Raw genomic sequence first — 26,395 nt, 5'->3', positions numbered from 1 at the left:
ACTCTCTGAAGTTCCTTGCGGTCCTGGGCCGAGCAGTTGCCATACCAGGCTGTGATGCAGCCCGATAGGATGCTTTCTATGGCGCATCTGTAAAAGTTGGTAAGGGTTAATGTGGACATGCCGAATTTCCTTAGTTTCCTGAGGAAGTATAGGCGCTGTTGTGCTTTCTTGGTGGTAGCGTCGACGTGGGTGGACCAGGACAGATTTTTGGAGATGTGCACCCCTAGGAATGTGGTCAGGAAGGTGTTGAGGGGGGGGGCGAGGTGGGAGGGGGTCTTTGCAGGTCTTTGGGCGCTAATTGGTTGCCGCGTTTCCGATGAAACGCGATCGCTGGAGTTCAAATCAAACGAAGACACTTTGCGACTAGCCGAGCTCGCGAACGGCGGTGGAGAGGCGTCGGTGAATCGTTTGGTCTGGTCTTCCCCGGAGCCCAGATAGCAGTCAGCGACTCGCCGAGGCTCCTTCGACAGCACCTTCCAAACCCGCCACCTCTACCATCTAGAAGGACGAGGGGGCAGCAGACACACGGGGAACACCCCCCCCCCACCTGCAAGTTCCCCCTCCCAGCATTTATCCAAATTAAACTGTATCTGCTGCTCACTTGCCCCCTCGCCCAATTCGGCCGTTCCTTCACTGTCGCCGAATCCTGTGACGCCCTCCTCTAGCAGCACGGCGGGTGGACCAACGCCGCACGGGACCGCAGAGGGCTCAAGAAGGTGCCCCGCCCTCCCCCAGCCCCAGCCCACCAACCTCCTCGAGGGGGCAATTAAGGGGGGGGAACGAATGCTGGGCCTGGCCGGGGAATGAACAACAGACCCGTGGGAACGCAGAGAGAACCGAGAAGTGGGAAGAGGGGAATGCAAACGGATAAAGGAAAGGGAGAGAAGCCAGGACACATCGGAAGTCGGTCAACGCGATATTCATACTTTGTGACGGCGCACTGGGAGAGTGTTTGAAGCGAGTCTATTGTTCTGAGGGTGAAACTATAGACGGCCTGGCATTGTCGAGAATCGCAGCACTGATTCTCCGAGTGGGATATTAAATTCCCGGCTTTATTTGCCGGAATGATTCCAATTTATGAAGAGGCACTGGAGGGGGAGGGGGGAGATTCTTCATGTTGTCCGCTCCTCCCTTCCACCTGAATTCCTCGGGGAAATCAGTCGTCCTCACACCAGCCTGGCCTACCCAGCAATGTAGTCAACACCTCTCTGTATCTAACCCCGTGCTGTACCTGTCCTGGGAGTGTTTGATGGGGACAGTGTAGAGGGAGCTTTACCCTGTATCTAACCCCGTGCTGTACCTGTACTGGGAGTGTTTGATGGGGACAGTGTAGAGGGAGCTTTACTCTGTATCTAACCCCGTGCTGTACCTGTCCTGGGAGTGTTTGATGGGGACAGTGTAGAGGGAGCTTTACCCTGTATCTAACCCCGTGCTGTACCTGTCCTGGGAGTGTTTGATCGGGACAGTGTAGAGGGAGCTTTGCTCTGTATCTAACCCCGTGCTGTACCTGTCCTGGGAGTGTTTGATGGGGACAGTGTAGAGGGAGCTTTACTCTGTATCTAACCCCGTGCTGTACCTGTCCTGGGAGTGGTTGATGGGGACAGTGTAGAGGGAGCTTTACTCTGTATCTAACCCCGTGCTGTACCTGTCCTGGGAGTGTTTGATGGAGACAGTGTAGAGGGAGCGTTACTCTGTATCTAACCCCGTGCTGTACCTGTCCTGGGAGTGTTTGATGGGGACAGTGTAGAGGGAGCTTTGCTCTGTATCTAACCCCGTGCTGTACCTGTCCTGGGAGTGTTTGATGGAGACAGTGTAGAGGGAGCGTTACTCTGTATCTAACCCCGTGCTGTACCTGTCCTGGGAGTGGTTGATGGGGACAGTGTAGAGGGAGCTTTACTCTGTATCTAACCCCGTGCTGTACCTGTCCTGGGAGTGTTTGATGGGGACAGTGTAGAGGGAGCTTTGCTCTGTATCTAACCCCGTGCTGTACCTGTCCTGGGAGTGTTTGATGGGGACAGTGTAGAGGGAGCTTTACTCTGTATCTAACCCCGTGCTGTACCTGTCCTGGGAGAGTTTGGTGGGGACAGTGTATAGGGAGCTTTACTCTGTATCTAACCCCGTGGTGTACCTGTCCTGGGAGTGTTTGATGGAGGCAGTGTATAGGGAGCTTTACTCTGTATCTAACCCCGTGCTGTACCTGTCCTTGGAGAGTCTGGTGGGGACAGTGTAGAGGGAGCTTTACTCTGTATCTAACCCCGTGCTGTATTTGTCCTGGGAGTGTTTGATGTTGGCAGTGTAGAGGGAGCTTTTCTCTGTATCTAACCCCGTGCTGTACCTGTCCTGGGAGAGTTTGATGGGGACAGTGTAGAGGGAGCTTTACTCTGTATCTAACCCCGTGCTGCACCTGTCCTGGGAGTGTTTGATGGGGACAGTGTAGAGGGAGCTTTACTCTGTATCTAACCCCGTGCTGTACCTGTCCTGGGAGTGTTTGATGGGGATAGTGTAGAGGGAGCTTTACTCTGTATCTAACCCCGTGCTGTGCCTGTCCTGGGAGTGTTTGATGGGGACAGTGTAGAGGGAGCTTCACTCTGTATCTAACCCCGTGCTGTACCTGTCCTGGGAGTGTTTGATGGGGACAGTGTAGAGGGAGCTTTACTCTGTATCTAACCCCGTGCTGTACCTGTCCTGGGAGTGTTTGTTGGGGACAGTGTAGAGGGAGCTTCACTCTGCATCTACATGGGAGAGATGGCGAGTTTGGAAGGTGCTGTTGAAGGCGTGTGGCCGCGGTGCGTCTTGTAGGCGGTGCACACGGCTGCCGCTGTGCGTCGGGTGGGGGGGGGGGGTGAATGTCGGCGGTTAGCGGGTCGATCGAGCAGGGCTGCTTTGTCCTGGATGGTGTCGAGCTTCTCGAGTGTTGTTGGGAGCCGCGCTCATCCAGGCGAGTGGAGAGTCTCCCATCGCACTCCGGACTCGTGTCCTTGTCGATGGGGGACAGGCTTTGGGGGGGGGGGGGGGGGGCTCAGGAGGTGAGTTTCTCTCCGCAGGATTCCCAGCCTCTGACCTGCTCTGGTAGCCACAGTATTCATACGGCTGGGTCCAGCTCAGTTTCTGATCAATGGTAACCCCCAGGATGTTGATAGTGGGGGATTCAGAGACGGTAATGCCGTTGAATGTCACGGGGCGATGGTTCGATCCTCTCTTGTCGGAGATGGTCATTGCCTGGCACTTGTATGGCGCGAATGTCGCTTGCCCCTTGCCAACCCCGAGCCTGGACATTGTCCATTCCGACAGGTGGGTTGCACAGATCAATGGATCGAATGGACTCCTCCCATCCTTGTCTGCCGTGCCCCGCACTACAAGCTGGCCAAAATCATTGTCCCTGCCTGCCTTTGCTTTGTGTGTGTGTTTTCTGTTTGTCTCTGCTGGACCGAAAACTGGGTGGGAATCTGGCTCCGCCCCTGGCTCCTGGGTCTGTATAAAAGGCTCGTCTCTCTGCCCCTCGCTGCAACCCTGTCAGCGCTGCCCTGGCTGTGCCTGACGGCATTATCTGCTGTTGATTTGCTCCGTAGCCTTGACCCGCGAGTCGGAAGCTCGGCTGAGAGCGAGAGAGAGAGAGAGAGAGTGCGGGACAGAGTGAGAGAGAGAGAGAGCGAGCGAGGGAGAGAGAGAGAGTGCGGGACAGAGTGAGAGAGAGATAGAGCGAGAGAGAGAGAGAGAGAGAGTGCGGGACAGAGTGACAGAGAGATAGAGCGAGAGAGAGAGAGAGAGAGTGCGGGACAGAGTGAGAGAGAGATAGAGCGAGAGAGAGAGAGAGTGCGGGACAGAGTGAGAGAGAGATAGAGCAAAAGAGAGAGAGAGAGAGAGTGCGGGACAGAGTGACAGAGAGATAGAGCGAGAGAGAGAGAGAGTGCGGGACAGAGTGACAGAGAGATCGAGCGAGAGAGAGAGAGTGTGGGACAGAGTGAGAGAGAGATAGAGCGAGCGAGGGAGAGAGAGAGAGTGCGGGACAGAGTGAGAGAGAGATAGAGCGAGAGAGAGAGAGAGAGAGAGAGTGCGGGACAGAGTGACAGAGAGATAGAGCGAGAGAGAGAGAGAGAGAGAGTGCGGGACAGAGTGAGAGAGAGATAGAGCGAGAGAGAGAGAGAGTGCGGGACAGAGTGAGAGAGAGATAGAGCGAGAGAGAGAGAGAGAGTGCGGGACAGAGTGAGAGAGAGATAGAGCGAGAGAGAGAGAGAGTGCGGGACAGAGTGAGAGAGAGATAGAGCGAGAGAGAGAGAGAGAGAGTGCGGGACAGAGTGACAGAGAGATAGAGCGAGAGAGAGAGAGAGAGAGTGCGGGACAGAGTGAGAGAGAGATAGAGCGAGAGAGAGAGAGAGGTTTTAGCCTGCGGCACCCCACCCGGAGTCTCTGGCCCCCTGAACAAGCCGAGTCGAACCATGGGCATCACATCCACCAACATGCGGCTCAAACTGCCCCTCATCTGCCTCCTCCTCCAGCTCCTCCTCATCATCCTCTTCGCCGTCTTCGTCCGCTACGACGGCGACACGGACCCCAGCGGCTGGTCCAGGCGGAAGGCGCAGGAGAACGTGACCGACGGCGACAATGAATTCTACTTTAGGTATCCCAGTGAGTGAGACCAAATAAATCTCTTTAACCTTATGTCTCTCTCTCTCTCTCTCTCTCTATCGCGGTATTGGTGCTGGATTCATCCACCCACACCTCCTCCTCCTCTCACCCCGGAGCGCGGGGAGACGCACCTCAAAAGATGCGATGCCCCTCCTTGCCGAATAGCCGCCCCCGCCTTCTGGCCACGGCGGGTGGGGTGGAATTGCTACGCTAAGGAGAGGGGATGGGGGGGACACAACAACAGAAAGAAAAGCCAGGAGAGCATGCCGAAGCAGCTATTCGCCCACAGGCGGCGTCACACTTCTGTTTATTTTATTTTTGGCCCTCGCCAGGAGTACATTTTTTTGGGGGGGGGGAGGGGCTTTTCACAATACGAGGGGAGAGGGGTGGCCCAAAGGTGCTTTGCGTCGGACAAAACACAACAGGTACTCACAGAGCAAGCTCCCAAAACGTGATCATTGTGGACTGGAAGTGACGTTGGTTGCGGGGTAGATTTCGGTCCAGCGCCATGAAGGGGACAATTCCCCACACACCACCACGCCCCTCCACCCCAATCCCCCGTCTTACTTTTCTTCAAATAGTGCCGTGGGATCTTTCTTTCCCACCAGAGGGGGCTGATCGTAAAGACAGCCCATCCGGCAGTGCGGCACTCCCTCAGTACTGACCCCCCCACAGTGCGGCACTCCCTCAGTACTGACCCTCCCACAGTGCAGCACTCCCTCAGTACTGACCCTCCGACAGTGGGGCACTCCCTCAGTACTGATCCTCCGACAGTGCGGCACTCCCTCAGTACTGACCGTCCGACAGTGTGGCACTCCCTCAGTACTGACCCTCCCACAGTGCGGCGATCCCTCAGTACTGACCCTCCCACAGTGCGGCACTCCCTCAGAACTGACCCTCCCACAGTGCGGCGCTCCCTCAGTACTGACCCTCTGACAGTTCGGCACTCCTTCAGTACTGACCCTCCGACAGTGCGGCGCTCCCTCAGTACTGACCCTCTGACAGTGCGGCACTCCCTCAGTACTGATCCTCCGACAGTGCGGCACTCCCTCAGTACTGACCCTCCCACAGTGCGGCACTCCCTCAGTACTGACCCTCCCACAGTGCGGCTCTCCCTCAGTACTGACCCTCTGACAGTTCGGCACTCCCTCAGTACTGACCCTCCGACAGTGCGGCGCTCCCTCAGTACTGACCCTCTGACAGTGCGGCGCTCCCTCAGTACTGACCCTCTGACAGTGCAGCACTCCCTCAGTACTGACTCTCCGACAGTGCGGCGCTCCCTCAGCACTGACCCAACCGCAGTGCGGCGCTCCCTCAGTACTGATCCTCTGACAGTGCGGCGCTCCCTCAGTACTGACCCTCCCACAGTGCGGCGCTCCCTCCGCACTGACCCTCCCACAGTGCGGCGCTCCCTCAGTACTGACCCTCCCACAGTGCGGCGCTCCCTCAGTACTGACCCTCTGACACTGCGGTGCTCCCTCAGTACTGACCCTCTGACAGTGCGGCGCTCCCTCAGTACTGACCCTCCCACAGAGTGGCACTCCCTCAGTACTGACCCTCCGACAGTGCGACACTCCCTCAGTACTGACCCTCTGACAGTGCGGCGCTCCCTCAGTACTGACCCTCTGACAGTGCGGCACTCCCTCAGTACTGACCCTCCCACAGTGCGGCGCTCCCTCAGTACTGACCCTCTGACAGTGCGGCACTCCCTCAGTACTGACCCTCTGACAGTGCGGCACTCCCTCAGTACTGACCTTCTGACAGTGCGGCGCTCCCTCAGTACTGACCCTCTGACAGTGCGGCACTCCCTCAGTACTGACCCTCTGACAGTGCGGCACTCCCTCAGTACTGACCCTCTGACAGTGCGGCGCTCCCTCAGTACTGACCCTCTGACAGTGCGGCACTCCCTCAGTACTGACCCTCCGACAGTGCAGCACTCCCTCAGTACTGACCCTCTGACACTGCGGTGCTCCCTCAGTACTGACCCTCCCACAGTGCGGCGCTCCCTCCGCACTGACCCTCCCACAGTGCGGCGCTCCCTCAGTACTGACCCTCCCACAGTGCGGCGCTCCCTCAGTACTGACCCTCTGACACTGCGGTGCTCCCTCAGTACTGACCCTCTGACAGTGCGGCGCTCCCTCAGTACTGACCCTCCCACAGAGTGGCACTCCCTCAGTACTGACCCTCCCACAGTGTGGCACACCCTCAGCACTGACCCTCCCACAGTGCGACACTCCCTCAGTACTGACCCTCTGACAGTGCGGCGCTCCCTCAGTACTGACCCTCTGACAGTGCGGCACTCCCTCAGTACTGACCCTCCCACAGTGCGGCGCTCCCTCAGTACTGACCCTCTGACAGTGCGGCACTCCCTCAGTACTGACCCTCTGACAGTGCGGCACTCCCTCAGTACTGACCTTCTGACAGTGCGGCGCTCCCTCAGTACTGACCCTCTGACAGTGCGGCACTCCCTCAGTACTGACCCTCTGACAGTGCGGCACTCCCTCAGTACTGACCCTCTGACAGTGCGGCGCTCCCTCAGTACTGACCCTCTGACAGTGCGGCACTCCCTCAGTACTGACCCTCCGACAGTGCAGTACTCCCTCAGTACTTACCCTCTGACAGTGCGGCGCTCCCTCAGTACTGACCCTCCCACAGTGCGCCGCTCCCTCAGTACTGACCCTCCCGCAGTGCGGCGCTCCCTCAGTACTGACCCTCCCACAGTGCGGCACTCCCTCAGTACTGACCCTCCCACAGTGCGGCACTCCCTCAGTACTGACCCTCCCACAGTGCGGCACTCCCTCAGTACTGACCCTCCCACAGTGCGGCGCTCCCTCAGTACTGACCCTCTGACAGTGCGGTGCTCCCTCAGTACTGACCCTCTCACAGTGCGGTTCTCCCTCAGTACTGACCCTCCCACAGTGCGGTGCTCCCTCAGTACTGACCCACTGACAGTGTGGCGCTCCCTCAGTACTGACCCTCCCACAGTGCGGCGCTCCCTCCGCACTGACCCTCCCACAGTGCGGCGCTCCCTCAGTACTGACCCTCCCACAGTGCGACACTCCCTCAGGACTGACCCTCTGACAGTGCGGCACTCCCTCAGTACTGACCCTCTGACAGTGCGGCGCTCCCTCAGTACTGACCCTCCCACAGTGCGGCGCTCCCTCAGCACTGACCCTCTGACAGTGCGGCGCTCCCTCAACATTGCCACTGGTTTGTGTCCGCCCAGATTCCGACACTGGGGTCGGAGTGGGGAGGGAGCTGAGCAGATCCCTGGGCCATTGGGCGGGGCAGGAATGGGTTAAAAAGAAAACTGCGCTCCGAATTAGCCGTTCCTGTCGCAATTGTTTACCTAATTCACCTTTGAACCCGGAGCGGCTGCTCCTGTGGGCAATTCCACAGCTTGTTGCAGGGGCAGACAGCTCAGAGGACAGACGCAGCGCTCAGCTGAGGACGGGTTTCGAAAGAACTTTACCGATCGATGCCTGGGGCACTGGAACTGGGCGGCACGGTAGCGCAGTGGTTAGCACTGTTGCTTCACAGCTCCAGGGTCCCGGGTTCGATTCCCGGCTCGGGTCACTGTCTGTGCGGAGTCTGCACGTCCTCCCCGTGTCTGCGTGGGTTTCCTCCGGGCGCTCCGGCTTCCTCCCACAAGTCCCAAACAACGTGCCTGTTGGGTGAATTGGACATTCTGAATTCTCCCTCTGTGTACCCGAACGGGCGCCGGGAATGTGGCGACTAGGGGCTTTTCACGGTCACCTCATTGCCGTGTTAATGTAAGCCTACTGGTGACAATAATAAAGATTAATTGTCAAACTAGCAAAAAGACGCAGAGAAAGAGCAGGGTCCAGACTGCGACTAATTAGCTAACCCAGTGTAGCGCACAAAGACTCCGTGAGTCGAATAGAGTGAAGTCGATGAGGCTTTATTAAGCGTGTCTGTTCCCCCGCAGCTCGATAGTAAACTGGCCTGCGGGGGAAGGCACCGGCTTCTTATACTCCGCCTTCAGGGCGGAGCTAGAGGTCAACGGCCAACCAGGACCCGGGATCTGTCAGCCAATGACATTAGGGCTTCCAGTCCCACATGACCCCCAATACATACTACCACATTCACCCCTTGTCAAAAATGAACCCGGCGGGGTGACGCTTCGTATGGTGGTAAGGGTTTACAGGGCTGGTCCTGGGAGGAAAAAAAACATTCACAAGGCAATACAGTATTGGACAATTTTGTCCTGTTGCAACTATTTACAGAGGGTATGGGAAGAAAAGCAAACTGTTCTTGTGAAAAGTCCATATTTAGTTTTAGATCGACGCCACGAGTCGGTCGGGTGGTCTGGTCGTCCGTGTCGATCGCCTCGGTCCCGGTGGTGGTGGTGGTGCTTGTACCGGTGTTGTCGCCTCCAGGAGCCTTACGGTTTCAGCTTGGGCTTTATTCTTGGTCGGGCCTGAGGGGAGGGGAACCGATCCTCCTGGGAAGGGGGCGGTCGCGGGGTGCGGTGGTGGCAGGAAGGGGGGCGGTTGGGTTGATGGTGTCGGGGGGGTGTGCGTGTTGCCGGCGGGCGCCAGATCTCGCAGGGAGACCGTGTCCTGTCGGCCGTCGGGGTACTCCACGTAGGCGTACTGCGGGTTCGCGTGGAGGAGGTGAACCCTTTCGACCAACGGGTCCGCCTTATGTGCCCGCACGTGCTTTCGGAGCAGGATGGGTCCTGGGGCCGCCAGCCAGGTCGGCAGCGACGTTCCAGAGGAGGACCTCCTAGGGAAGACAAGGAGACGCTCGTGAGGCGTTTGATTAGTGCTCGTACATAATAGCGACCGGATGGAGTGGAGAGCGTCCGGGAGGACCTCCTGCCACCGTGAAACTGGGAGGTCCCTGGACCGTAGGGCCAGTAGGACGGCCTTCCAGACCGTGCCGTTCTCCCTCTCTACTTGCCCGTTCCCCCGGGGGTTGTAGCTGGTCGTCCTGCTTGAGGCTATGCCCTTGCTGAGCAGGAACTGGCGCAGCTCGTCACTCATGAAAGAGGACCCCCTGTCGCTGTGGACGTATGCGGGGTAACTGAACAGCGTGAAGATGCTGTTCAGGGCTTTAATGACTGTGGCCGCGGTCATGTCAGAACAGGGAATGGCAAAAGGGAAGCGGGAGTATTCGTCCACCACATTAAGAAAATATGCGTTGCGGTCGGTGGAGGGGAGGGGTCCTTTGAAATCCAAACTGAGGCGTTCAAAGGGGCGGGAAGCCTTAATCAGGTGCGCTCCATCCGGCCTGAAAAAATGCGGCTTGCATTCTGCGCAGATGTGGCAGTTCCTTGTGACTGTACGGACCTCCTCTAAAGAGTATGGGAGATTGCGGGACTTGATGAAGTGGTAAAACCGAGTGACCCCCGGGTGGCAGAGGTCCTCGTGGAGGGCTTGGAGGCGGTTAATTTGTGCGTTGGCACATGTGCCGCGGGATAGGGCATCGGACGGCTCATTCAGCTTTCCGGGCCGGTACAAGATCTCGTAGTTGAAGGTGGAGAGCTCGATCCTCCACCTTAAGATCTTGTCGTTTTGATTTTGCCCCGCTGTGCATTATCGAACATGAAGGCTACCGACCGTTGGTCCGTGAGGAGAGTGAATCTCCTGCCGGCCAGGTAATGCCTTCAATGTCGCACAGCTTCCACTATGGCTTGGGCTTCCTTTTCCACTGAGGAGTGGCGGATTTCTGAGGCGTGGAGGGTCCGGGAGAAAAAGGCCACGGGTCTGCCCGCTTGGTTAAGGGTGGCCGCGAGAGCTACGTCGGAGGCGTCGCTCTCGACCTGGAAGGGGAGGGACTCGTCGATGGCGCGCATCGTGGCCTTTGCGATATCCGCTTTGATGCGGCTGAAGGCCTGGCAAGCCTCTGTCGACAGCGGGAAGGTCGTGGTCTGTATTAGGGGGCGGGCCTTGTCTGCATACTGGGGGACCCACTGGGCGTAGTATGAAAAAAACCCCAGGCAGCGTTTCAGGGCTTTTGGGCAGTGCGGGAGGGGAAATTCCATGAGGGCGCACATACGTTCGGGGTCGGGGCCTATTATCCCATTGCGCACTATGTAGCCCAGAATGGCTAGCCGATCGGTGCTAAAAACGCACTTGTCCTCGTTGTACGTGAGGTTCAAGGCTTTGGCGGTCTGGAGGAATTTTTGGAGGTTGGCGTCGTGGTCCTGCTGATCGTGGCCGCAGATGGTTACATTGTCGAGATACGGGAACGTGGCCCGTAACCCATGTTGATCAACCATTCGGTCCATCTCCCGTTGGAAGACCGAGACCCCGTTTGTGACGCCAAATGGGACCCTTAGGAAATGGTATAATCGCCCGTCTGCCTCGAAGGCTGTGTACTTGCGGTCACTTGGGCGGATGGGGAGCTGATGGTAGGCGGACTTGAGGTCCACGGTGGAGAAGACCTTATATTGGGCAATCCGATTGACCATGTCGGATATGCGGGGGGGAGGGTACGCGTCTAGTTGTGTGTACCTGTTGATGGTCTGGCTATAGTCAATGACCATCCTTTGTTTCTCCCCTGTCTTCACTACTACCACCTGCGCTCTCCAGGGACTATTGCTGGCCTGGATTATGCCTTCCTTTAGTAGCCGCTGGACTTCGGACCGAATGAAGGTCCGGTCCTGGGCGCTGTACCGTCTGCTCCTAGTGGCGACGGGTTTGCAATCCGGGGTGAGGTTCGCAAACAAGGACGGGGGTTGCACCTTGAGGGTAGCGAGGCCGCAGATAGTGAGTGGGGGTATGGGGCCGCCGAATTTGAACGTAAGGCTCTGTAGATTGCATTGGAAATCTAATCCCAGCAAGGTGGGGGCACAGAGTTGGGGAAGGACGTTTAGTTTGTAGTTTTTGAACTCCCTCCCCTGCACCGTTAGGGTAACTATGCAGAATCCTTGGATCTGTACGGAGTGGGATCCTGCAGCTAGGGAAATCTTTTGTGCGCTGGGATAGGTGGTCAAGGAACAGCGTCTTACCGTGTCGGGGTGTATAAAGCTCTCCGTGCTCCCAGAGTCGACTAGGCATGGCGTCTCGTGGCCGTTTATTAGCACCGTTGTCGTCGTCGTCTGGAGTGTCCGGGGCCGAGCTTGATCGAGCGTAATTGAAGCGAGCCGTGGTTGTAGTAGTGGAGTGGGGTCCGTTGTTGCCGTCCAAGATGGCGTCGGGGATGGACAAAATGGCCGCCCCCATACATCGCAAGTGGCTGGGGGGTCACAAGATGGCGGCGGGGGTGGACAAAATGGCCGCCCCCACGCGTCGTACAGGTCTGGGGCGGTCCAAGATGGCGGCGCCCCTCCTCCCCTCGTGGTGGCCGGGACCCAAAATGGCGGCGTCTGCGGGTCGCACATGGTGTGCTGGGGGGGGTTGGGGAGCGTTAGGACCGCGAGCGCTAGGACCGCGAGTGCTAGGACCGCGCGGAGCTCCCTCACCGGAGACAGCGGTGGTCGGGGCCCAAGTAGGTGGCGGCGGCGGGTCAGGCGCGGGGCGCGGGGTGGGGGTTAGGGGGGCGTTAGGGACGCGCAAAACTCCCTCCTCTCCGTGGAGAGTGTTGGCCGGGACCCAAAGCGGTAGCGCCGGCGGCGGGTCATGCATGGGCTGCGGGGAGGGGGGTTGGGGAGCGTAAGCGGCGTGCAGGGCTCCCAGTTCTCCCGGGACCGCGGTGGTCGGGACCCAGAGCGGCTGCGCCAGCGGGTGGGGCGCGTAAACTGCTTGCAGGGCTCCCTGTGCTCCCGGGACGGCGGCAACCTCGCGGGACCGGCACACAACCGCATAATGGCCCTTTTTCCCGCAGCTTTTGCAGATTGCTGCGCGGGCCGGGCAGCGCTGCCGGGGGTGTTTCGCCTGGCCGCAGAAATAGCAGCGGGCGCCCCCGGTGCGACTCGGCGTTTGGACCGCGCAAGCCTGTGGGGTGTCCGGGGGGGGGGGGGTAGGGGGTTTGCCGCGACGGGTACGTACGGGGCCCAATGGGTTGCCGCGCGGTCGGGGCCGTAGGCGCGGGTATTACGCGCGGCCACGTCTAGGGAGGCTGCTAGGGCCCGTGCCTCTGAGAGTCCGAGCGACTCTTTTTCTAGAAGTCTTTGGCGGATTTGGGAGGATTGCATACCTGCCACAAAAGCATCGCGCATTAACATGTCCGTGTGTTCATTTGCGTTCACCGACGGGCAGCTGCAGGCTCGTCCCAAAATCAGCAGCGCGGCGTAGAATTCGTCCATCGATTCTCCGGGACCTTGCCGTCTTGTCGCGAGCTGGTAGCGAGCGTAGATTTGGTTAACAGGGCGGACATAGAGACTTTTCAGTGCTGCGAACGCCGTCTGGAAATCGTCCGAGTCTTCGATGAGGGAGAAAATCTCCGTGCTCACCCTCGAGTGCAGGACCTGCAGTTTTTGGTCTTCTGAGACCCGGCCTGTGGTCGTTCTGAGGTAGGCCTCGAAGCAAGTCTGCCAGTGCTTGAAGGCTGCTGCCGCGTTCACTGCGTGGGGGCTGATCCTCAGGCATTCCGGAATGATCCTGAGCTCCATAGTCTTTTTTAGGCACGCTTAATAAATTGTAGCGCACAAAGACTCCGTGAGACGAATAGAGTGAAGTCGATGAGGCTTTATTAAGCGTGTCTGTTCCCCCGCAGCTCGATAGTAAACTGGCCTGCGGGGGAAGACTCCGGCTTCTTATACTCCGCCTTCAGGGCGGAGCTAGAGGTCAACGGCCAACCAGGACCCGGGATCTGTCAGCCAATGACATTAGGGCTTCCAGTCCCACATGACCCCCAATATATACTACCACACCAACCTTGGCCCAAACCCTCAGCCCTTCCTCGTGCCGTGTCCCTCTATACCCGTCCTGTCCATGTGTTTGTCAAGATGCCTTTTGAACACCGTTAATGTATCTGTTTCCACAACCTCCCCTAGCAACGCGTTCCAGACACTCACCACCCTCTGTGGAAACCTGCCTCGCACATCCCCTCTAAACTTTGCCCCACGGACCGTAAACCTGTGCCCCCTGGTGACTGACCCCTCCACCCTGGGAAAGAGTGCCTGCCCATCCGCTCTATCCACACCCCGCATAATCTTACAGACCTCGATCAGGTCGCCCCTCAACCTCCGTCTCTCTAATGAAAACAGTCCGAGTCTATCCAGCCTCTCATCGCTAACACCCTCCAGACCCGGCAACGTCCTGGTGAACCTCCCCTGCACCCTCTCCAAAGCCTCCACCTCCTTCTGGTAGTGTGGCCACCAGAATTGTCCGCAACATTCCAAGTGCGGCCTTACCAAGGTTCTGTACAACTGCAGCCTGACTCGCCAGTTTTTATACTCGATGCCCCGTCCAATGAAGGCGAGCATTCCGTCTGCTTTCTTGACTACCTTGTCCACTTGTGTTGCCACCTTCAAAGATCTGTGGGCCTGCACGCCCAGATCTCTGACTTTCTATATCCCGAAGAGTTTTGCCATTTACGGTATATTTCCGCTCTGTGTTAGACCGACCAAAATGCATCACCTCACATTTCTCCGGATTAAACTGCATTTGCCATTTCTCTGCCCAAGTCGCCAACCTATCTATGTCCTGTTGCATCCTCTGACAATCCTCAACACGATCGGCCACTCCTCCAACCCTGGTGTCATCCGCGAACGGACCAATCAGACCAGCTACATTCTCCTCCAAACCGTTTATGGACACCACAAACAGCAGAGGCTCCAGCACCGATCTCTGTGGAACACCACTAGTCACAACCTTCCATTCAGAAAAACACCTTCTCCTGCTACCCTGTGACCCAGCCAGTTCTGTATCCATCTTACCAGCTCACCTCTGATCCCGTGTGACTTCACCTTTAGTACCAGTCGGCCATGAGGCACCTTGTCAAAGGCTTTACTGAAGTCCATGTAAACAGCATCCACCGCCTTCCCCTCATCAGTCACCTTTGTCACCCCCTCAAAAAACTCGATCAAGTTGGTGAGGCACGACCTCCCCTTCACTAAACCATGCTGTCTGTTGCTAATGAGCCCATTTGTTTCCAAATGGGTATAAATCCTGTCCCTGAGAATTCTCTCCAATAATTTACCTAACGTGAGATTCGCCGGCCTACAGTTTCCAGGATTATCCCTGCTACCTTTCTTAAACAGCGGTACCACATTAGCTATTCTCCAGTCCTCTGGGATCTCGCCTGTAGCCAATGAGGATAGAAAGATGTCAGTCAAGGCCCCAGCAATTTCCTCCCTTGCTTCCCTCAAAATTCTGGGATAAATTCCATCTGGCCCAGGCGACTTATCTTAATATCTTTCAACAGACCCAACACCGCCCCCTTTTTGATGTCAATCTGACCCAGGCCTGTCCACACACCCTATCCATAAATCATCTCCCACAAAGCCCCTTTCTTTGGTGTACATTGAGTCATTTACTACCTCGCCCATTTCCTCTGGCTCAACACATAGAGTCTCTCCGTTGTCCTGAAGCGGTCCAATCCTTTCCCTGGCCACCCTCTTGCTTTTTACATATGAATAAAAAGCTTTGCGATTCACCTTAATCCTACTTGCCAAGGACTTTTCGTGATCCCTCCTAGCCCTCCTAATTTCCCGCTTCAGTATGTTCTGACTTTCTTCATACGCCTCAAGGGTTTTGGCTGTCCCCACCCTTGTAGACTGTACAAAAGCGTCTTAAAGGAGAGAGAGACGGAGAGATAGAGAGAGAGAGGGGCACAGGTTTAGGGAGGGAATTCCAGAGGGCTGGAGGTTACAGAGATAGGGAGGGGGTGTAGGAGCTGGAGGAGGTTACAGAGATAGGGAGGGGGTGTAGGGGCTGGAGGAGGTTACAGAGATAGGGAGGGGGTGTAGGGGCTGGAGGAGGTTTCAGAGATAGGGAGGGGGTGTAGGGGCTGGAGGAGGTTACAGAGATAGGGAGGGGGTGCAGGGGCTGGAGGGGGTTACAGGGATAGGGAGGGGTGTGTGGGGGCTGGAGGAGGTTACAGAGATAGGGAGGGGGTGTAGGGGCTGGAGGAGGTTGCAGAGAGAGGGAGGGGGTGTAGGGGCTGGAGGAGGTTACAGAGATAGCGAGGGGGTGTAGGGGCTGGAGGAGGTTACAGAGATAGGGAGGGGATGTAGGGGCTGGAGGAGGTTACAGAGATAGTGAGGGGGAGTAGGGGGTTGGAGGAGGTTACAGAGATAGGGAGGGGGTGTAGGGGCTGGAGCAGGTTACAGAGATGGGGGGGGGGTGTAGGGGCTGGAGGAGGTTGCAGAGATCTCGGAGGGGGTGTAGGGGCTGGAGGGGGTTACAGAGATAGGGAGGGGGTGTAGGGGCTGGAGGAGGTTACAGAGATAGGGAGGGGGTGTAGGGGCTGGAGGGGGTTACGGAGATAGGGAGGGGGTGTAGGGGCTGGAGGGGGTTACAGAGGTAGGGAGGGGGTGTAGGGGCTGGAGGAGGTTACAGAGATAGGGAGGGGGTGTAGGGGCTGGAGGGGGTTACGGAGATAGGGAGGGGGTGTAGGGGCTGGAGGGGGTTACAGAGATAGGGAGGGGGTGTAGGGGCTGGAGGGGGTTACGGAGATAGGGAGGGGGTGTAGGGGTGGAGGGGGTTACGGAGATAGGGAGGGGGTGTAGGGGCTGAAGGAAGTTACAGAGATAGGGAGGGAGTGTAGGGGCTGGAGGTTTCAGAGATAGGGAGGGGGTGTAGGGGCTGGAGGAGGTTACAGAGATAGGGAGGGGGGTAGGGGGCTGGAGGAGGTTACAGAGATAGGGAGGGGGTGTAGGGGCTGGAGGTTTCAGAGATAGGGAGGGGGTGTAGGGGCTGGAGGAGGTTACAGAGATAGGGAGGGGGTGTAGGGACTGGAGTAGGTCACAGAGATAGGGAGGGGGTGTAGGGGCTGGAGGAGGTTACTGAGATAGGGAGGGAGTGTAGGGGCTGGAGGAGATTACAGAGATAGGGAGGGGGTGTAGGGACTGGAGGAGGTTACAGAGATAGGGAGAGGGTGTAGGGGCTGGAGGAAGTTACAGAGATAGGGAGGGGGTGTAGGGGGCTGGAGGAGGTTACAGAGATAGGGAGGGGGCGTAGGGGCTGGAGGAGGTTACAGAGATAGGGAGGGGGTGTAGGGGCTGGGGGAGGTTACAGAGATAGGGAGGGGGTGTCGGGGCTGGAGGAGGTTACAGAGATAGGGAGGGGGTGTAGGAGCTGGAGGAGGTTGCAGAGGTAGGGAGGGGTGTAGGGGCTGGAGGAGGTTACAGGGATAGGGAGGGGTGTAGTGGCTGGAGGAGGTTACAGAGATAGGGAGGGGGTGTAGGGGCTGGAGGAGGTTACAGAGATAGGGAGGGGGTGTAGGGGCTGGAGGAGGTTACAGAGATAGGGAGGGGGTGTAGGAGCTGGAGGAGGTTACAGAGATAGGGAGGGGGTGTAGGGGCTGGAGGAGGTTACAGAGATAGGGAGGGGGCGTAGGGGCTGGAGGAGGTTACAGAGATAGGGAGGGGGTGTAGGGGCTGGGGGAGGTTACAGAGATAGGGAGGGGGTGTCGGGGCTGGAGGAGGTTACAGAGATAGGGAGGGGGTGTAGGGGCTGGAGGAGGTTTCAGATAGGGAGGGGGTGTAGGAGCTGGAGGAGGTTACAGAGATAGGGAGGGGGTGTAGGGGCTGGAGGAGGTTACTGAGATAGGGAGGGAGTGTAGGGGCTGGAGGAGATTACAGAGATAGGGAGGGGGTGTAGGGACTGGAGGAGGTTACACAGATAGGGAGAGGGTGTAGGGGCTGGAGGAAGTTACAGAGATAGGGAGGGGGTGTAGGGGGCTGGAGGAGGTTACAGAGATAGTGAGGGGGTGTAGGGGCTGGAGGAGCTTGCAGAGAGAGGGAGGGGGTGTAGGGGCTGGAGGAGGTTGCAGAGATAGGGAGGGGTGTAGGGGCTGGAGGAGGTTACAGGGATAGGGAGGGGGTGTAGGGGGCTGGAGGAGGTTACAGAGATAGGGAGGGGGGTGTAGGAGCTGGAGGAGGTTACAGAGATAGGGAGGGGGTGTCGGGGCTGGAGGAGGTTACAGAGATAGGGAGGGGGTGTAGGGGGCTGGAGGAGGTGACAGAGATAGGGAGGGGGTGTAGGGGCTGTGGAGGAATTTAATTTGGGTGCCATAGGGGATATCGACACGCGTAAATGTGGGAGCGACTCTGGACGTGTTGTAGTTGGGTTAGGTTGGAAGTTAAGTGCCGTGTCAGGGGGCGTGTTGGCATAGTGTAGCGTGCGGGGCCCCAGGGACCAGTGCCCCCTGTGAAAGGCGGCCTGTCCGTCTCTCCCGGAGCTCCGAGAAGATACGCCTGTGGGCAGCTGACTAAGTGAAGGAATAGTGACGCCTCACCACCGGAGCCCCGGGCTCGAACTGTCTGATCACCAAAGGCAGTGCGAACTGGTTCCAGCTGGAGAAACGGCAATCCATCTGCCAAGTGGACAAACCGGTGTTTCTACCCGAGCTGGCGTGCCGTCACCTGTGCAGGGCGAACGAGGCAGCCAGTCTGCTCACAGCATCATCCCACAGACAAATCTTTCCTTGCCACCGCCCCCCACCCCCCTCCCTCCCCCACCACCACTTCCCACTCCCTCAGAATGGGCCAAATCCCGGCAGACGCACTTCAATGCGGGCGTGTGTGAGGTTCACTATTTTGGCCAAACAAATAGAAATGCAAATTATACGTGGGCAGCACGCGAGCACAGCGGTTAGCACGGTTGATTCACGGCGCCCAGGTCCCGGGTTCGATTCCCGGCTTGGGTCACTGTCTGGGCGGAGTCTGCACGCCCTCCCCCGTGAGTGCGTGGGGTTTCCTCCGGGCGCTCCGGTTTCCTCCCACAAGTCCCGAAAGACGTGCTTGTTAGGTGAATTTGGACATTCTGAATTCTCCCTCTGTGTACCCGAACAGGCGCCGGGAATGTGGCGACTAGGGGCTTTTCACGGTAACCTCATTGCAGTGCTAATGTGAGCCTACTTGTGACAATAAAGATTATTATTATCGAAATGGAAAGCAGATTCGAGGTGCCCCTGGGCAGCGGGATCTCGGTGTCTTAGTAGGACTTGAGTATAAAAGTAGCAAAGTGTCGTTGCATAGGGTGTTGGTGAGACCACATCTGGAGTGTTGTGTCCAGTTTTGGTCTCCTTATTTGAGGAAGGATGTGGTGGCATTGGAGGCAGTTCAGAGGAGGGTCCACAGATTGATTCCGGGGATGAAAGGGTTGACGTACGAGGAGATTGAACAGTTTGGGCTCATACTCGCGGGAGTTTAGAAGGATGAGAGGGGATCTGATCGAGGCGTGCAAAATACGAAAAGGGATTGATGAAGTCAACGTAGACCAAATGTTCCCCCTTGTGGGACAATCTAGAACGGGAGGTCACGGATATAGGTTGAGAGGCGGTAGATTTAGAACTGAGAAGAGGAGGAGCTACTTCTCGCCGAGGGGGGTGAATTTGAGGAACTCGCTGCCCCCATAGTGCGGTGGAATCTGAATCATTAAATGGTTTCAAAAAGGAGAGGGATACAGTTCTGGTTAAATAACAGGTTAAAGGGACTTGGGGAACAGGTAGGGAAGTGGGTTTGAGACCAGGAAGAGATCAGCCAGGGTCTAATTGAATGGCGGAGCAGGCTCGGAGGGGCTGAATGGCCAACTTCTGATCCTAATCCCGATTGGACGTGGCGGAGAACTTGCTCAACAGTGACCCCCTCCTATTTTCTCTCCCTCTCTCTCTCTCTCCCTCCTTCCCCATCCCCTTACTCGGGATGCTGCCCCCCCCCCACCCCCCCACCAATCCACCCACCGCCCCCCCCCCCCCCCCCCCCCCCCCCCATCCCAGGTTTTCAGGACGTCCACGTGATGATCTTCGTGGGATTTGGCTTCCTGATGACCTTCCTGAAGAAGTACGGCTACAGCAGCGTGGGGTTCAACTTCATCTTGGCAGCGTTCTCCCTCCAGTGGGCGACCTTGGTCCAGGGCTGGCTGCATGGCATGAAGGAGGACGGCAAGATCCACATTGGCATCGAGAGGTATCGACAGGGGGAGAGAGGGGAGGGGGAGAGTGGGGAGGGGAGGGGGAGAGTGGGGAGGGGGAGGGGGAGAGTGGGGAGGGGGAGGGGGAGAGTGGGGAGGGGGTGGGGGGAGAGGGGGGAGGGGGTGGGGGAGAGGGGGGGAGGGGGGAGAGTGGGGAGGGGAGGGGGAGAGTGGGGAGGGGGAGGGGGAGAGTGGGGAGGGGGGAGAGTGGGGAGGGGAGGGGGAGAGTGGGGAGGGGGAGGGGGAGAGTGGGGAGGGGGAGGGGGAGAGTGGGGAGGGGGGAGGGGGTGGGGGAGAGGGGGGAGGGGGAGAGTGGGGAGGGGGAGAGTGGGGAGGGGAAGGGGAGGGGGAGGGGGAGAGTGGGGAGGGGGAGAGTGGGGAGGGGGAGAGTGGGGAGGGGAAGGGGAGGTGGAGAGTGGGGAGGGGAAGAGTGGGGAGGGGAGGGGGGAGTGGGGAGGGGGGAGAGTGGGGATGGGGGAGAGTGGGGATGGGGGAGAGTGGGGAGGGGGAGGGTGGGGGGAGAGTGGGAGGGGGAGAGTGGGGAGGGGGTGGGGGGGAGAGTGGGGAGGGGAAGGGGAGGGGGAGGGGGAGAGTGGGAGGGGGAGAGTGGGCAGGGGGTGGGGGGAGAGTGGGGAGGGGGTGGGGAGAGGGGGGAGGGGGAGAGTGGGGAGGGGGAGAGTGGGGAGGGGAAGAGGAGGGGGAGGGGGAGAGTGGGGAGGGAGAGAGTGGGGAGGGGAAGGGGAGGGGGAGGGGGAGAGTGGGGAGGGGGAGAGTGGGGAGGGGAGGGGGGAGTGGGGAGGGGGGAGAGTGGGGATGGGGAAGAGTGGGGATGGGGGAGAGTGGGGAGGGGGAGAGTGGAGAGGGGTGGGGGGAGAGTGGGAGGGGGAGAGTGGGGAGGGGGTGGGGGGAGAGTGGGGAGGGGAAGGGGAGGGGGAGGGGGAGAGTGGGAGGGGGAGAGTTGTCAGGGGGTGGGGGGAGAGTGGGGAGGGGGATGGGGAGGGGGATGGGGAGGGGGAGGGGGGGAGAGCGGGGAGGGGGAGGGGGAGTGGGGTGGAGGAGGGGGAGAGGGGAGGGAGATTGGGGAGTGGGGAGGGGGGAGAGTGGGGAGGGGGGAGAGTGGGGAGGGGGGAGAGTGGGGAGGGGGAGAGTGGGGATGGGGGAGAGTGGGGAGTGGGAGGGGAGAGTGGGGAGGGGGAGGGGAGAGTGGGGAGGGGGTGGGGGAGGGGGAGAGTGGGGAGGGGAAGGGGAGGGGAGGGGGAGTGTGGGAGGGGGGAGGGGGAGAGTGGGCAGGGGCTGGGGGGAGAGTGGGGAGGGGAGGGGGAGTGTGGGAGGGGGAGAGTGGGCAGGGGGTGGGGGGAGAGTGGGGAGGGGGAGGGGGAGAGTGGGGATGGGGGAGTGGGGAGGGGGAGAGTGGGCAGGGCGTGGGGGAGGGGGTGGGGGGACAGTGGGGAGGGGAGGGGGAAGAGTGGGGATGGGGGGGAGTGGGGAGGGGGAGGGGGAGAGTGGGGATGGGGAGAGTGGGGAGGGTGTGGAGAGTGGGGAGGGGGTGGAGAGTGGGGAGGGGGCTAAGAGGGCAGTTGACTGAGGGGAAGTAAGGACGCTGGAGTTGGGGGGCGTTGGAGAGAGTTTGAAGGGAGGGTGGAGGAGACGCTGGGAATGGAGGGGCGGAAATGTGGAGGGAGTTGAGGGGAATGGAGGGGTTGAGGGAATGGAGGAGTTGAGGGGATGGAGGAGTTGAGGGGTTGGAGGGGTTGAGGGGTTGGAGGGAGTTGAGGGGGATGAGGGTGATGGAGGGGATTGAGGGGTTGGATGGGGTTGAGGGGGATGGAGTTGAGGGGGATGGAGGGGGTTGAGGGGAATGGAGGGAGTTGAGGGGGATGGAGGGAGTTGAGGGGAATGGAGGGAGTTGAGGGGGATGGAGGGGGTTGAGGGGGATGGAGGGGGTTGAGGGGAATGGAGGGAGTTGAGGGGAATGGAGGGAGTTGAGGGGAATGGAGGGAGTTGAGGGGGATGGAGGGGGTTGAGGGGGATGGAGGGGGTTGAGGGGAATGGAGGGAGTTGAGGGGGATGGAGGGAGTTGAGGGGGATGGAGGGGGTTGAGGGGAATGGAGGGAGTTGAGGGGGATGGAGGGAGTTGAGGGGGATGGAGGGGGTTGAGGGGAATGGAGGGAGTTGAGGGGAATGGAGGGAGTTGAGGGGAATGGATATTCTTCAATCACAGAGGGACTTTGTGGGAATGTTTGGCGAAGGTCCCGAGTGTGACGAAGACCCCCCCCCTCCCCCAGACCCTCAATGATTACCCCGTGTGGGCCCCCTCGGGGATTTCCGTTTGCCCTGCCGACTCTCTGAACCTCTGTGTGCCACTTGCAGCATGATCAACGCCGACTTCTGCACGGGCTCCGTTCTCATCTCCTTCGGGGCCCTCCTGGGGAAGACCAGCCCCGCCCAGCTCCTCATCATGACCGTCTTCGAATCCGCCCTCTTCTCCATCAACGAGTTTGTCCTCCTGTCAGTGATGGAGGTGAGGCTTCCGATAAAGCGGCCGCGGTTTGGGGGGTGGGGTGGGGGTGGTGGGGGGGGGGGGGGGGGGGGGGGGTGGGGGGGGTGGTGGGGGGGGGGAGGCGGGGGAGGGGGTTTGTGAGCCCAGGCAGACAAGCCGGCGAGCCTCGGTTGAGGAGAGAACGAATTGGTGATGGCCCACGTGGTCGAACAGCCCAGATGGCGCGAAAGGCTTCTGGCGGTGTGGCTGGCAGACAGGGACGCGAGGGAATGCAGCGAGGTGGCGAGGGGCTGAGGGGGGGACGGGGGGACGGGGGGGGGGGGGGAACGTGTCTGGGAACAGCGTGAGAGACAGGCCGGCTGTTTTGAAAGCCGTGTTGCAGTCAGGAACACAGGGGACACTGTTCCCGCAGAGAACACAGTGTACATCGGCCCAAACAAAAGCAGATCTCCATGTGACACGCAGCAGGATGCAAACTCTCCCAGACTCGAGACGCGATCTGTGGCGGGAAAAATACACAACAATACACAACTTTCGCCAGGCTACTGGACATTGCGAGCCCTTTCCCCAACACATCCTCAGATCAGACCCTCCAATACAAGACCCTCTCTCACACACTGTCCCTCAGTATCAGACTCTCAGTTATAACACTCTCTCTCACACACTATCCCTCAGTTTCAGACTCTCAGTTATAACACTCTCGCTCACACACTGTCCCTCAGTATCAGACTCTCAGTTATAACATTCTCTCTGTTACACTGTCCCTCAGTATCAGACTCTCAGTTATAACACTCTCTCTCACACACTGTCCCTCAGTATCAGACTCTCAGTTATAACACTCTCTCTCTCACACTGTCCCTCAGTATCAGACTCTCAGTTATAACACTCTCTCTGTTACACTGTCCCTCAGTATCAGACTCTCAGTTATAACACTCTCTCTCACACACTGTCCCTCAGTATCAGACTCTCAGTTATAACATTCTCTCACACACTGTCCCTCAGTATCAGACTCTCAGTTATAACACTCTCTCTGTTACACTGTCCCTCAGTATCAGACTCTCAGTTATAACACTCTCTCTCTCACACTGTCCCTCAGTATCAGACTCTCAGTTATAACACTCTCTCTGTTACACTGTCCCTCAGTATCAGACTCTCAGTTATAACACTCTCTCTCACACTGTCCCTCAGTATCAGACTCTCAGTTATAACACTCTCTCACACTGTCCCTCAGTATCAGACTCTCAGTTATAACACTCTCTCTCACACACTGTCCCTCATTATCAGACTCTCAGTTATAACACTCTCTCTCTCACACTGTCCCTCAGTATCAGACTCTCAGTTATAACACTCTCTCTCTCACACTGTCCCTCAGTGTCAGACTCTCAGTTATAACACTCTCTCTCACACACTGTCCCTCAGTGTCAGACTCTCAGTTATAACACCCTCTCACACACTGTCCCTCAGTATCAGACTCTCAGTTATAACACTCTCTCTCTCACACTGTCCCTCAGTATCAGACTCTCAGTTATAACACTCTCTCTCTCACACTGTCCCTCAGTATCAGACTCTCAGTTATAACACTCTCTCTCTCACACTGTCCCTCATTATCAGACTCTCAGTTATAACACTCTCTCTCTCACACTGTCCCTCAGTATCAGACTCTCAGTTATAACACTCTCTCTCTCACACTGTCCCTCAGTGTCAGACTCTCAGTTATAACACTCTCTCTCACACACTGTCCCTCAGTGTCAGACTCTCAGTTATAACACCCTCTCACACACTGTCCCTCAGTATCAGACTCTCAGTTATAACACTCTCTCTCTCACACTGTCCCTCAGTATCAGACTCTCAGTTATAACACTCTCTCTCTCACACTGTCCCTCAGTATCAGACTCTCAGTTATAACACTCTCTCTCTCACACTGTCCCTCAGTGTCAGACTCTCAGTTATAACACTCTCTCACACACTGTCCCTCAGTATCAGACTCTCAGTTATAACACTCTCACTGTTACACTGTCCCTCAGTATCAGACTCTCAGTTATAACACTCTCTCTCACACTGTCCCTCAGTATCAGACTTAGTTATAACACTCTCTCTCACACACTGTCCCTCAGTATCAGACTCTCAGTTATAACACTCTCTCTCACACTGACCCTCAGTATCAGACTCTCAGTTATCACACTCTCTCTGTTACACTGTCCCTCAGTATCAGACTCTCAGTTATAACACTCTCTCTCACAAACTGTCCCTCAGTATCAGACTCTCAGTTATAGCACTCTCTCTCACACACTGTCCCTCAGTATCAGACTCTCAGTTATAACACTCTCTCTCACACACTGTCCCTCAGTATCAGACTCTCAGTTATAACACTCTCTCTCACACACTGTCCCTCAGTATCAGACTCTCAGTTATAACACTGTCTGACACACTGTCCCTCAGTATCAGAATCTCAGTTATAACACCCTCTCTGTTACACTGTCCCTCAGTATCAGACTCTCAGTTATAACACTCTCTCTCTCACACTGTCCCTCAGTATCAGACTCTCAGTTATAACACTCTCTCTCTCACACTGTCCCTCAGTGTCAGACTCTCAGTTATAACACTCTCTCACACACTGTCCCTCAGTATCAGACTCTCAGTTATAACACTCTCTCACACACTGTCCCTCAGTATCAGACTCTCAGTTATAACACTCTCTCTGTTACACTGTCCCTCAGTATCAGACTCTCAGTTATAACACTCTCTCTCACACTGTCCCTCAGTATCAGACTCTCAGTTATAACACTCTCTCTCTCACACTGTCCATCAGTGTCAGACTCTCAGTTATAACACTCTCTCACACACTGTCCCTCAGTATCAGACTCTCAGTTATAACACTCTCACTGTTACACTGTCCCTCAGTATCAGACTCTCAGTTAGAACACTCTCTCTCACACTGTCCCTCAGTATCAGACTCTCAGTTATAACACTCTCTCTCACACACTGTCCCTCAGTATCAGACTCTCAGTTATAACACTCTCTCTCACACTGACCCTCAGTATCAGACTCTCAGTTATCACACTCTCTCTGTTACACTGTCCCTCAGTATCAGACTCTCAGTTATAACACTCTCTCTCACACACTGTCCCTCAGTATCAGACTCTCATTTATAACACTCTCTCTCACACACTGTCCCTCAGTATCAGATTCTCAGTTATAACACTCTCTCTCACACACTGTCCCTCAGTATCAGACTCTAAGTTATAACTCTCTCTCACACACTGTCCCTCAGTATCAGACTCTCAGTTATAACACTCTCTCTCTCACACTGTCCCTCAGTATCAGACTCTCAGTTATAACACTCTCTCTGTTACACTGTCCCTCAGTATCAGACTCTCAGTTATAACACTCTCTCTCACACACTGTCCCTCAGTCTCAGACTCTCAGTTATAACACTCTCTCTCACACACTGTCCCTCAGTATTAGACTCTCAGTTATAACACTCTCTCTCACACACTGTCCCTCATTATCAGACTCTCAGTTATAACACTCTCTCTCTCACACTGTCCCTCAGTATCAGACTCTCAGTTATAACACTCTCTCTCTCACACTGTCCCTCAGTGTCAGACTCTCAGTTATAACACTCTCTCTCACACACTGTCCCTCAGTGTCAGACTCTCAGTTATACCACTCTCTCACACACTGTCCCTCAGTATCAGACTCTCAGTTATAACACTCTCTCTGTTACACTGTCCCTCAGTATCAGACTCTCAGTTATAACACTCTCTCTCACACTGTCCCTCAGTATCAGACTCTCAGTTATAACACTCTCTCTCTCACACTGTCCCTCAGTGTCAGACTCTCAGTTATAACACTCTCTCACACACTGTCCCTCAGTATCAGACTCTCAGTTATAACACTCTCACTGTTACACTGTCCCTCAGTATCAGACTCTCAGTTATAACACTCTCTCTCACACTGTCCCTCAGTATCAGACTCTCAGTTATAACACTCTCTCTCACACACTGTCCCTCAGTATCAGACTCTCAGTTATAACACTCTCTCTCACACTGACCCTCAGTATCAGACTCTCAGTTATCACACTCTCTCTGTTACACTGTCCCTCAGTATCAGACTCTCAGTTATAACACTCTCTCTCACACACTGTCCCTCAGTATCAGACTGTCAGTTATAACACTCTCTCTCACACACTGTCCCTCAGTATCAGACTCTCAGTTATAACACTCTCTCTCACACACTGTCCCTCAGTATCAGACTCTCAGTTATAACACTCTCTCTC

The 26,395-nt window shown here is 57.1% G+C and overlaps 1 protein-coding gene across 1 annotated transcript in view; it reads left to right on the top strand.

Annotated features, from left to right (window-relative positions):
• The first annotated feature begins 3,532 nt into the window (after positions 1 to 3,532).
• rhbg (Rh family B glycoprotein) overlaps positions 3,533 to 26,395 on the top strand; it is an 83,948-nt gene continuing 61,085 nt past the window's right edge. Inside the window, 3 exon segments of the mRNA XM_072490583.1 lie at positions 3,533 to 4,626; positions 19,423 to 19,612; positions 21,987 to 22,137. Of these exon segments, the coding sequence (XP_072346684.1) occupies positions 4,437 to 4,626; positions 19,423 to 19,612; positions 21,987 to 22,137 (531 nt within the window). The 5' untranslated portion in view covers positions 3,533 to 4,436.

Source organism: Scyliorhinus torazame, chromosome 26 (genome assembly GCF_047496885.1).
Source record: "Scyliorhinus torazame isolate Kashiwa2021f chromosome 26, sScyTor2.1, whole genome shotgun sequence".
Taxonomy (NCBI): domain Eukaryota; kingdom Metazoa; phylum Chordata; class Chondrichthyes; order Carcharhiniformes; family Scyliorhinidae; genus Scyliorhinus; species Scyliorhinus torazame.
This window is presented reverse-complemented; position numbering and strand designations above follow the sequence as displayed.